Below are 13,609 nucleotides of genomic sequence, written 5' to 3'. Positions count from 1 at the left end.
GAGTGTGTGTTGGATAGTAAATGAAATGTGACATATATAAAGATTGGTGGGTTCCATCGTTTCGGGGAGGGGGGGGTTTCATTATGTTCATGACGTGAACTCAATATTTCAAGATTCAAATATCAATTACTCTGATAAAAATGTATAAAAATTAGAAATTGAAAATTTTGTTTACGTGGTTCAAATGTCACGCTTGGTATTGAAAAAGGGGAAAAGGATGTGACGACCTTGTGCCATCCTACGAGGGGACAAAAGCTCAATATTTGATTGCTCAAAGGGCAAAAGAACAAAAATTGTAAGAGCTAGGTTTGATTTTGATTTCCTCCGCTAAGCTCCCATCATTTTTTCCATTGGGTAAAAATCATTTTATTTGATTATACTTAGATGGATAAGACCAAAGGCTTCAAAAGAATAAAGATGGGCGCGTTTAAATGTGATTACTGACTAAAAAAAATGGCTCCTAGTCAGGATGAAGTGACTAAGATTGATCCTACTCTTGCAAATTTAGTAGGCTAGTAGCAGGTCAAATCAAATAGGAGGAGATGATACATAATAAACGTTTGTTTATTTTATTTTTTAATTAATGCCATTTAGAGGAAGTTTTTTTTTTTTTTTCATTTTGTATTTTCTGTTTTGAACCACGTTATTTCAATATTTGTGTCCACTAAAATTTGAAACAAATAAGTAGATAATGATTGAGTAAACACATATCAACCAATCATTGAATGTTTCGGTTCAACGTGTCATTGTTGAATGCTATTGTTCCTCCGCGAGGAATCACTGAGTGGTAGTGTTCCTCTAACTGCAATCCAATAAGACTACTCTGCAAGCTTGATGCGTTAAGATATATTAATGTTCAGTGTGTTATTATTGAATGTTACAGTTTTTAATTTGTTAATATTATTTTTATAGACAATTTTATAATTAATTGCCTTTTTATAATACAAAATTATTGTTTTGCATTCTTCAAACCAATTTTTGTTAACATTTATTTCCAATTTTGTATAGTAAAATTTACACAACATAGCTAAAATCTGCAAAATTTTGGGTTTTTCATGCAATTTTCTTTATAAACTTACTGATTTTCTTGAAAACTTGCTCTACAAATTTTTCTGTGACTCTGGAAAATATTATTTATTTAAATTTTTTGAAAAATTCATAGAAAATCTTAAAGTATTTTTTATGTATTCTAGTACAAATTTTTATTTTGTATAAAACACTTAATATGTCTTACAATTTTTTTTACAAAAATAATTTACAGATAAGTTCTCTATTTTGTTATTCAGTAGTAGATGAGAGTATAAAAGTCATAAAACTGATTAATATTTGAATTACATCATTAAATACTTAAAGTTGCCTACGAAAAATAATGATATTATTAAAATTATTACATTTGATTTAGGTATTATAATTTTAATTATTTTGACCCGTCAAAAAAACTGTCAAGCTCCGCCACTGAACATATGATTAGACTAATAAAATCTTAATTCCATGAAAATTGTCATTAGTTCATCATTGTTATCGAACTACCAGTTCACCATACAAGACAAATATAAAGCATACAAAGATTATTATTATATATATTTAGTTGCGGGGTCATTTATTAGCATGGATTGCCTCAAATACCTTGTTACTGAAGTAACAGCACTATAACAATATGTTTGGATGGAAGAATTTTAAATTTTGAAAAATTTTAAATTCTAAAAATTTTAAATACTTCAATTGAAATTCTTTTATTTTCAAAATTTTATATTTGGATAAAAAAAGTTAAAATTATGAGGGTGAAAAAAAATGAATAAAAAAAAAGATATAATTGATGTACTAATTATACGTGTTACTCTACGCTCGGACCCGATCGATGTTCCACAATCTCATACGGTGTTTCTTGAAGAAGACTTTAAGAAAAGAATTTCAATTTTTCACCTTTTAGAAGAAAATTGAAATTCCAGATTTTTAATTGTTTAAAATTTTATTTTAAAATTCCAAAATTTTAAATTTTTCAAAAAAAAAAACATCCAAACAATGAATTCTAAATTACAGAAATTCAAATTATCTGATAACTTACTTTACTCAGTTAAAATTCTCTATCCAAACATACTCTTAAGGCACATAAATGATTAAAACAGACTAAACACACCACCAATGATTTTGCAAACAATAAGTACTGTGTGTACTGCTTGTAATAGCATTTAAAATAGAAGATGGCACAAAACGAATCTATCCATGCTACTAAGCAAGATTCACCAGGTACACTCATTTATATGACACCAAATTAGGTCCTTGTTCTAGCAGTCTTACATCCATTACTCCCAAATAATGCAGAACATGCACTACGAATTCTATTCATACTTTCATATTCATTTGGAAATTTTAAGAAACTTGCTTTGCAAGTATAGACTATAGCCAGCCACTTTCCCACGACAAAGTAACATACTGAAATCTGAAAAGATTCTAAAGAGAATTGAAAATGACATACTTCAAGTAGAAGCATAAATACAACATTATACTACAGAAGCAACAAAGCCAAAAAGAAACATAGCAGCTGACGATTTATAAGATAAGCATAGCATAGTCCAAGAGTTTGTCAAATTTAACCTCCCGAGACAGGTTATGCTATCATATGATAGATCGTACTTTAGTTGATCTGAACATAGGTGCAAGTGAACTGCTGCTCATATCAGTTGAAAAAGCCTATGTTCCGTCACATTAGGACCAAAGACTTGGCCTAAATACTTTCTTGCTATATATTATGCTTCCTCAGCATTACAATCTCTAGTATTAAGATTAAAGAAACTAAAAAAGAATACAAATGAAATGCTAATTATACAGAAAATATACAGCCCTAAATAGGATGTGCATTCCAACAGAGAAAAATCAAAAGGAATCCCTTAGTGTGTTAATATAACATGAACGTATCTATCAGGACAATCCTTGTATGCAATCCGGATTCAGGGAAAATTAGAGGTATATATAAGAATCCACAAGATACACAGGTTAATGTAATAATGTCCATCAGTCAAAGGTGAGATAGATAGCCATCATTAGAATACCAAACAAGAATTAGCATAATTGGATGCAACGACATTATAGTGCCAAACTAAATGGAAGTCCAATAAAATTCCTTCAACACCACCAAATATGCCATTTCATAATAATGAATTTAATTTTTCAATGTAAAAACTAAATCCAAGACAATTTCCATGGTGGGTTTCGGTTTCTTATTTTCATGTGTGTCATTCTCCAACAAGATCACCAACAATCTACATTGAATAATGAATTTAATTTTCAACGGAAAAACCATTTTCAAAACCTACATTCTTCCTCACCAAAATTGTTCCAGCATACAAATATTATATTATGACTATCCTATATCAATGTTGTGGTTGGAGTAATGTATTCAGGCTCTTATACCTCTCAAAAAGATACATCATACATCACAAAGAAGAAAAAATATGACATCACAATCCAAACGATTACAATATGCCCTGGAAATTGAAATACACTAAAGCACCAGTTCTATTTCACAGCATCAGAATAACTCTGTTCTTAAACCTCACTATCAATATGTACCAAAAATCCAACCAATAACTAATTTTGATTAAAAAATGGAGTACTAACTCCCATTTCTTATTTATTATTGAATTTACCGATCAACTTGCTTTGTTGTCGAACACTTCTTTTTCATTTCAAAAATTTTCCGGGAAACAATTGGATATATTTTTATTTGCGAAACAATCCCACTCAGCAAACCTAATCACCTAAAAATAAAATAACACCATTCACCCGGATACCCGGATCACCATCCGAATTATTTAACAAAACTAAGCTATCAGCATAAAAAAAAAAACATATTCTTCATTTTCCTAAACAAAGAACCTTACTCTCAATCTCAGCTCTTTGCACCACCTACTCCTCTCCTCTCCAAAAACTGAGTATTTTCCTCAAAATGATGCTTATAAGGATGATCCTCTGGGACAAGAGCACGATACTTCTCAAACTGTTTCTCAGCTTCATCCTTCTTTCTCAGCATGGAATACACAATACCCTGACACAAGTAAGGTCTAAAATCCTTAGGCTCTTCCTTAACAAGCTCCTCATACACCTTCAGTGCTTCGGATAAATCCCCATTGATAACCTTTATCTGCGCAATCAACAACTTAAGGTCCCTCACATCGGAATCCCTCTCTTGTTCCTCGCAAACCTTCGCGGCGGCCTCTTCGATTCTCTTCAATAGTTCCTCCGTTGGCTTGTTCGTCTCTGAAGTCAGCATTAAGAGGCCGCGATAGGCCTCCACGTGGAACGGATCTCTGTGAAGCAATTCCTCGAACACGTTCGCGGCGAGCTCGTGCTCGCCGTAGCGCATGTGCAGGTGAGCCTTTAGGAGCGGGTACTCGGACTCCTCGGGCTCGAGCTCGGACAGACGGTCTAAAACGCGAATCGCTTCGTTGATTTCGAGGGCTCTGATCTTGGTTTGAAGGAGCGATTGAAGCGCGTCGGTGTCGGTGGTGCGAAGTTGCTCCTCAGTGGCGCTTTCGTTGGGTAGAGTTTCCGACTCGGCGGATTCCGGTGGAGCGACCGGCGTCGATGCGAATGCAACGGGGGGAGAGTGGAGGCGCATGAAGAAGAATGCGGTCGCGGCTATGGCGATGCAGGTGGGTTTGACGAGAGGAGGGAGAAGAAGGTTTAGGGTTAAGGGGTTTTGGGGTTTGGGTGACGGTGATGGTGAAGATGAGACTCTGATAGGAGAGAATGGAGGGAGTGGTGGAGAGAGGGAAGAGAAGGGTGTCGGAAATGAAGAACGATGGCACTGAGAACCTCGTTGAAGTAGTGAGTGATTGAGTGAGATGTGAGAATGACGAATTTTTGGGAGAGACTCCATGGCTAAGGTTGAAGAAGAAGAGCAACCTAAAACCCCCTTCGAGTACCAATGGATTGCGCCAAGCGACAAAGGTTCTAACAAAACCCCCAGCGAATATGCTGTCTAGGATGCAACGGTGTCGCTTGTGCCATTTTTCTATACTTTTAAATAGTTCTTTTTTAAAACTAAATTTTTAGTTGCTAAATTTTTTCAAAATTAAATTTTTAATCTCTAAATAAAAGTTTGATTAATCAAGATTTTTTAATTTTTTCTATCAAAATTTAATCTCTAAATTTTTATTTGATCGATCAACGTCCCAAAACTTTTAAATTTTTTAATTTTTAATCCCTAATCAAAAATTTGAATCCATGATTTTTATTTATTTAATTAGATTTTAGAGACTAAAAATTTAATTTTTCAAAAGTTTAAGGAATAAAACCTTAATGAAAAAAAAGTAAAGAAATCTTAATGACTCAAACTTTTGTTTATAGACTAAAAATTGAATTTTGAAAAAATTGAGAGATTTTGACCCGTTAAACTTTTATTTAAAGACTAAAAATCAAATTTTAAAAAAATTTAAGGACCAAAAACTTAATTAATCCTTTTTTAAAACTACTAGTTTTTTCTCTCTAATTTATTATTCTGGTTGGATTTGATTTTATATTTTCTTTATGTTCAATTTGATTATCTAATTTTTTAAAAGGGTTTAATTTGGTTCTTGTCATTCATTTTATCTAACATAGTTAAAGTTTGGAGTCCATATGTGGTCGTTGTATCTAGAGTAATCTCATCAACCTTGTTTTTCATGTGAACACAAACTTTTTTTTGAAAGGTCAATGTTAATTTTTGTTAGTAGAAGAATTCAAACTCACAATCTCTTCCTCTCTTTCTCCTTCTCCCTTTAACCATCAAGTCAACTTTATAACTCTAGGTGGACACAAACTTAACACTATTAAACATAATGGGTGATGAGGATCAAATTGAATTTCTTTAAAAAATTAGCGAATCAAATTGAAGTAAAAAAAATTAAAAGTCTAAATCGAACCAAAGCAATAAATTAGAAAATCAAAAAATTAATTTAGTTTTTTCTTAATTGAAACAAATGATAAAAAATCATTTACAACTAAAGTCAAAAGATGAGTATTAAGAGCATACTTTCTTGGCTCTCTATTGTAATAAATTTGCATTAATTAAAAAAATAATTAACATTATTTAATTTATTAATCTTACACAGAAAAAATAAATCTCCTTTATAAATTATCCTACATTAGTTAGAAATAAATGATACTTTAGAGATTATAGCATTAAATATAATAAAATTAGTTGAGATTTAAGTATATATGAATTTTTTGTTGTTTATATTTAAGACCAGAATAGTATATTTTAACACAATTTTTATTATTGGTTCAAATTTATTAAAAATTATGAAATCAAAAGTCATTAAATAAAATGTGAGAGGTACAAAATTTTGTTATTTTTAATAATTTTAATTAATAAAGAAAATGTATTTAAAAGAATGTGTTAGAAAAATATGTATGTTTTTGGCATTTCTTAAGTTAAAACCACTTAGGTTATAACTAATGGCAAACTCTGACAATAAAACTTATACGAACACAAACTCAAAGACGAGAGGTATTAGATATAATCAATCAAAAATTTAAAACATAACAAAAATAGACTTTTCTATGTTGTATCTTCTTTCACCCCACCACCACATGGTTAATTGCATATAATGTTCTTGTCTAGTTCCTTAAAGTACCATAGCCAACCAAATACATTTTTAATTGTTCTCTCAAGTGCTCTCATTGCTTATTGAAGATTGATTGAATTTTTTGACACATTAGGTTGTGTGTGACTTGGTCTCCTAGCAAAGATGTTGCTAGATTGGAAATCTTGGAAGGGTTTCAAACACCTAGGAGTGAGGTATCTTTAGGATTTTGGATTAGGTTTTTGGGTGAGGAATCCCATTACAACAAAGTGTGGTAATATATTAATGAAGTCAAAACATGTGGTTTCAACCAGTAAAATGAACACTATTCTTGAGATCAAAAACAATAATTGAAAAAATGCACTAAATAATAAAGTCTCAAGATAACAACAATTGAAATTTAAATTTCAATGATTGATTATAAGGTTTTCCTAGGTGGTAGGAATATCCTTGATGTGCTTGTGGAAAATGAGGTGATGGATGAGGCTAGGAGGAAGAAAAAGAAATGTTTATTATTCAAAATTGACTATGAAAAAGTCTATAATTCGATGTCTTCTGGAACTTTTTGCTATATATGCTCACAAGGTTTGGTTTTAGTGATAAATGGGTTGGATGGATTAGACAATGTCTCTTGTCTACCCACATCTTGATACTGTAATGGGAGTCCATTGAAGGAATTTGGGTCACAAAGAGGCCTTAGACAAAGAGACTCACTACCCTTCATCTTCACAATTGTGACGAAAGGTTTAAGTGGGATGATGAGAGAAGCAATGGATAAGAAGCTGCTTTTTATGGGATATTCCATAAGTAGGGAGGAGGTAAAGATGGAATTGCTACAATATGTCAATGATTCAACGAAGAAGCAATGATGGAAAATGTTGTCCTCATCAAGAGCATGTTGAGATGTTTTGAACTTATATCGGAACTCGAGGTTAACTTCTTTAAAAGTTCTTTTGGTGGTGTTGGTGTTGAGAGGGAGGTCTGACTTGATTTTGCGGGAAGACTAAATTGTAGACTTATGTCGATACCATTTGTCTATTTGGGTTTACCAGTGGGAGCAAATCCTAGAAAAGAGTCTACATGGCAATCTATCATCAAGAAGTTAGAGAAGAAGTTATCTTGTTGGAAGCATAAATTGCTATCTTTTGATGGAAGAATTTGTTTCACAAAGTCGTGTTATTCTCCTTTCCTCTTTTCTATTTATCTTTCTTTAAGTTACCTTTGATTGTTGAGAAAAAAGTTAAAGAAAATTCAAAGTGAGTTTTTGTGGGGGGTGGGGAGGAGAGGAAAAAAATACATTGGGTTAGTTGGAAAAAAGTGTGCTATCATTTAAAGAAGGTGGGATTGGGGTGAAAGATTTAGGAATCTTTTAATGAGGTTATGCTAGCAAATTGGAAGTGGGGTTTGTTCCACCAACAAAATACTGTTTGGAACAAAGTGTTGAGATCAAGGTATGGTGGTTGGAGGGGGCTTTTTGAGGGTGAGATGCACCAAAAAACATCAATTTGGTGGAGAGAATTGAGGAGGGTGTGTGGTGAGGAGAGTATAGATCATTGGTTTGGTAGATTGAGAGTTTGGATTTTAGGTTAGGGAGCACAAACAAATTTTTGGGAAAATAGGTGGGCGGGGGGAAGAAAATGTGGCAAAAACCTTTCAAAGGCTATTTGCTAATTCAAACCAAAGAGGTAAGTATTAGGGAGATGAGGGATTGTTGGAGTTGGAACCTACAGTGGCAGCGTGATTGGTTTGAGTGACAAAAACCTCATTTGGTGCAACTACAAAACCTGTTAATGTTAAACTCAACAACTCTGCAAAAGCATTCGAGTGATAGATGGAGTTGATAATTGACAGACTACCAACTGTTGATAATCTCTCTAAGAGAAATATCCAATTGAATGATGAGGAAAAGAAGGGTGTTTTCTGTTTGGAGTTGGAGGAATCTGCTGGACATGTATTCCTATCATGTAAGGAAACTCAATCTATATGGAGAAGATGGTTTCAGTGGATTAATTACAGTGCCGTGCTCACTTTCAACAACTTCCATTGGTGATGAAATCTGCTGCGGAAAACTCGCGGTGGCAAGTTGTTTGTGCTGCGGTTATTTGGAGTGTCTGGTACTCAAGAAATCAATGCAAATTCCAGAATATAAAGGTTGATATTCAAAGGATTCTGTTTTTAAGTCGAAAGGATCTGGGTATTCTTTTACCCAATGGAGTATTTGTCCTGGTGCCTGCTTGTGCTCTCAGTTTGGTGAAGGCGATGCATAAATGCAGGATTATGTACTGCTTTGCGGGTTCTGCGGTGCTTCCTGGTGCTCTAATAGAGATATCCTGTGCTATATTATGATTAGATATTGATGGAAACACATAGGATTTTGGTTGGTTACAGGCTTCATCATATATGAACGTGTTTGCGTGAGAGGGTGGTTATTATGCAGCATTAAATTCATGATAACCACTCTATATGATTGCCTTTACACTGGGTGTATATAAGGATTGATACAAAAAAAGAAAAAAAGGTTCTGGCCACACATGACCATGAAAAACTTGAAACCCACTATTCTTGCAGAATTTTCAAAAGCTAAAAAGAAAAACTCCCACCAAAAACTTCTTAACTCCATAAGAGTCTTATTTACACTACAAGTTAGCATGGGCCTCTTAATTTCATCTTATTCCGTTTTTACAATTCGGCCCAAGCCCAAAAGAAAGTTTTAGCACATACACATACGCAGTTGCTCACGTAGAACTAAGGAACTGCTTTGGACATTCAGCATTTTTTGTTAGTACACCCAGTAGTTTTCCAAAATACCGAAAATGCTCTTATGGGTATTTTCTGTTATAAATAACAGATTAGCTTTTTCATTTTTATAGTGCCTTTTTTTTTTCTTGTAAAATCATACTCTCTTATTATAACTTGCTTCCGTTAGCGTCCTTTTGTGAGCGTTTGTTATTGTCGGTGGTGTACTGCGTTGTTTACAGATATACAGTGAAGTTCGGTGATTTTTCATCACCAGAGAAGAAGAGGTACGCATTTTTTTCAAAACATACAGATTGATAATCCGTATGATTCATACGCAATCAGTATGAATGTTAATCCGTATGAATCATACAGATTATTAATCCATATGTTTTGAATTTTTTTAAAAAATTATAATTTATTTAGAATTTTTCTATACATTTAGTTTATTTATAAAATTTGATCATTAAACAAATTTGATATTTAACTGAATGTTGTATTTAAATGTTTATTATAGTAATTAATAGTTAAATAAATTTGGTATTTAATTGAATGATGTATTTGGATGTTTATTGTAGCGATTGAAAATTAAACAAATATGATATTTAATTGAATGATGCATTTAAATGTTTATTACAAAAATTGATAATTAAACAAATTTGGTATTTAATTGAATGATGTGTTTAGATGTTTATTATAGTGATTGAAAATTAAAAACATTTGGTATTTAATTGAATGATATATTTATATGTTTATATATGTAAAAAAATACATTATTAGATCAAAATTAACTGTCATAAGATCAAAAAATACATTAATAGATTTATGCTAATAACGTATTTTTTTTACATATGTAAATTTTTATTAAACCTATGATTTTTATTTACAATTTATATATGTAAATAAATTACTTATTAGATAAAAATTAATTATCACAAAATTTATTAGATAAATTTACATGTGCATTAAATATACATTAAAATTTTTAATGTTATATATAGCGACATTAATTATTTTATATCATAATTAGTTTATTAGTTCAGTTGGTTAGAACGTTGTGTTAATAATGTGAAAATCACATGTTCAATTCCTGCTTAATCGTTAATTTTAAATTAATTCGTAAAATATATTTTTGAAATTTTTTTTAAGCAACACCCTAGAACTAATCTCAAAAACAATGAGAACTTTAAGGAATTCACATTAGCAATCTGCCTTAAGAAACTTCGTTCATTTGTTCTTCTGAATGTCTTTGTTTGATCCAACTTTAGCTTTCGCCTTATACAACTCCATACCTTTAGACGAAACAAAGCAAAAGCACAATAGAAGTATATGGTTTATTACATTTTTGCACCAAATCCGAATAAGACTTGTTGAGTTAAATTTTGTTAAATCAAGCCCAAGCAAGTCAAATGATGGAGTAAAAAAGAAACAAAGTTCAAGATGAAAAAGATAAAAAAATTATTGCATTACCGGATGTCATTGATTTTTTTATTATCGTTATTAGTATTATCGATTGAGTCTTAGGCAAGAATGTTATGGGAAAAAGAGCTTAAGTAATGATAGTCGTCTAACTTAACTTTTTTTTTTTTTTGCATGCGAAAATATAATTGCTTAAATAATATAATTATCAGTTAACTAAACTATCTTTTGCACAAGGTAGAGAAGATAGAGTTGCTTAAACAACTCAAGTAATGTTCGACTATCTTGAATATTTTGGCAAAAGGTAGAGAAAGATAATGTGGCTTAAACATAAAGTAATCGTCATATGTTTCATTTTTTTTTTATGTTAACATTAATTATTTTCTATTCATTTTATAGATCATATGCAACCATATCGATCGCGCTCAAGTTAAGAAGATTTACTATCAAATAACGAATTTTATAACTTGAATTTGAGATGTTCCACTTTGGGATCTTGTTAATTTAGCTAAATTAAGTAGAGATTCAACAAGTAAAGGGTTAAGTAACCATTAGAGCATTGGTTAAGAAAAAAAAAAAGAAAAAGTATTTATTGTGGATATCATAGGAGCATATAAAAAAGTCATCAACAACATAATTTTACATGATTTAATAAAAATTTATCATTTTAATTTCTTAATTAATGTCCTGAGAATACTGATTAACATTTGTCACAAGTAAATAACAAATCTTGTACCAACATAATTGGTAGATAATTGAGTTCTTTAAGTATGATAGGGATTTGATTTTCAAACCATTCATATGAAAAAGACTTTTTTAAAAAGCAAAATACACTTTGATTATCTTTATGCCTTGAGAGTTAGTTTGGTAACTTTCAACTAAGAGTATACATTACTTCTAAAAAAATAACAAATGAATTTGTAACACTTGGGGTAAAACTTTAATTTCTATGAATTTCTTTCTTAACCATCTCAATTTACCTTCTTTCTATTTTATTATTATTTAGTATTATCTTTAAATTAAACTTTAACAAAAAAAAAGCAGCAAACTTTAACAATATTTTAAAAAACATCATTAATTAAAAATATTTTCATGTCACAATTTTTTTACTCATGATATTATTAATGCAAAATATTTACTAATTTTTTTCCAAGTAAACCTAACCAAGTTTTTTAGTACAATCTTTTCTTTTGAATATATATTTTTTTTCTATTTATTAAACTTCAACTTAAAGTCTTATTCAAGATATCAAGACGTTAATCTAAATAGTATTAAACTCGATTCCCTTAAACAAGTTTTAGGATATTTGAGTCTTGTGAATGAAAAAAATATGATTAAAAAATAAGAACCCACTAAATTATCGGCTAGATTCTTTAGTGAAAATTAATTATGATAAAACTTGAATATAAAGTCAGTAGTGTTGGTTGACCAAAAATTTTAAAGGGACCATAATAATTAAGCTTACAATATATAAATTACATATATAGTATTTTTCAGTATTATCTCTTAAGGATAATTTTAAAATTTTAATGATATTATGTAAATATTAATTGTTTTCTTTTTTTATATTTTTCTACTTTATTAATAGCACTCTTTAGTTTTTTAAAAAATATACATACTCTTGTATATATGCTACTAAATAAATAAAAAAAGAGAATTTATGTTTAAATTACTTTATTAATATTTAGAAGAATTGATAATCACATTATATAAAAAATATATTGATATATGAAAAAAAATTAATACTAATACATTGGTGTTTGATTGATAATCAATTGATGCATTGAATATATTTAATTTCAAAATTTATTATATTAAATTTGTAACAAAATCATAAAATGTGTATATATAAAAAAAAAGAATTTACGTAAAAAACCTGTAAGAAAAATTTGCAAGTTGGCAAATATGTTTTATGCACGATAAAGGATGAACATTGAAGTTATTATCCGTGTGAATATAAGTTCAGAAGATTTGTATTTTTTATTTTTACATTCAAATTCCCTATCCAAACCTGAGTTCTAATATGCAATGTGCTTATTACAATTGCAAAATGAACTTTGTTCTAATAGTCAAAAATAAATAACCGGTCTAGTAACCATATAACAGTATACTACAAATTTTAACTAATCAAGTTTAAGAATCTTTCTTTTATAAGAACATGTTATAGGATCCAGTTCCACTTTAAATGAAGTTTAACTAATATATAAATAGAAATTGGCTTCCAAGAATTTCACTAAAGATAATGAACTCTAACGAAAATTAACCATCAATAAATCCAATAAATATTTAGTATCAATAACCATATTACTTTCATGTTGCAGTACTTTAACATCTATACCTATACCTTGTTCGTAAGTCTCACGTATGAACGCTTACGTTAGAAGGATGAAGTAACGAGAGATCTGACCCAGTTAACGACAAATGGTTATGAAATCAAAGACCTTGGCCGTGCCATCAAAATCAAAATTAAGAAAACCACACAATAATTAATTGTATTGTTTACAGGACGATGACACACGCCATTGGCAGTGCATGAGTACAATCCATCCATCACATAAACTATGGCACATGATGATACTCTATGCCAGGTAAACAATGGTCCATACACAACTCATTATTGATTGACAAATCAATTACTAAATAGCAAAGTGAAGAAAGGAACAAATATTCTTTGTCCAACGTACGACGTTACTTCGGGCGTGTTTGTTTTATCATTAAAATCGGTTAATCGTAACCAACTACTTCCAGCATATAGCTATATCTTTTGAACATGTTATTCTCTTGCTGCACACCAAGAATCAATTTCTCATATTGTTATGTTTTAAAACAAAAATTCACACACATTTTAATGAGTAATAGTAGTGTAAGAGAAAGTTTATAGTTTCATT

At 30.5% G+C, this 13,609-nt stretch overlaps 1 protein-coding gene across 1 annotated transcript; it reads right to left on the bottom strand.

The window, feature by feature from the left end:
- Positions 1–3,659: 3,659 nt before the first annotated feature.
- LOC114380989 (protein SLOW GREEN 1, chloroplastic-like) lies at positions 3,660–4,996 on the bottom strand. The gene has a single exon (XM_028340149.1). The coding sequence runs from the start codon at positions 4,877–4,879 to the stop codon at positions 3,890–3,892; it is 990 nt and encodes a 329-aa protein (XP_028195950.1). The 5' UTR covers positions 4,880–4,996; the 3' UTR covers positions 3,660–3,889.
- Positions 4,997–13,609: the final 8,613 nt, after the last annotated feature.

Source organism: Glycine soja, chromosome 13 (genome assembly GCF_004193775.1).
Source record: "Glycine soja cultivar W05 chromosome 13, ASM419377v2, whole genome shotgun sequence".
NCBI lineage: Eukaryota > Viridiplantae > Streptophyta > Magnoliopsida > Fabales > Fabaceae > Glycine > Glycine soja.
The sequence above is the reverse complement of the archived record's forward strand: the minus strand, read 5'-3'. Positions and strand labels throughout refer to the sequence as shown.

What these genes read in the sequence shown, in the direction of transcription:
- LOC114380989 (XM_028340149.1), bottom strand. Translation starts at nt 4,879, where the DNA reads ATGGAGTCTCTCCCAAAAATTCGTCATTCTCACATCTCACTCAATCAC.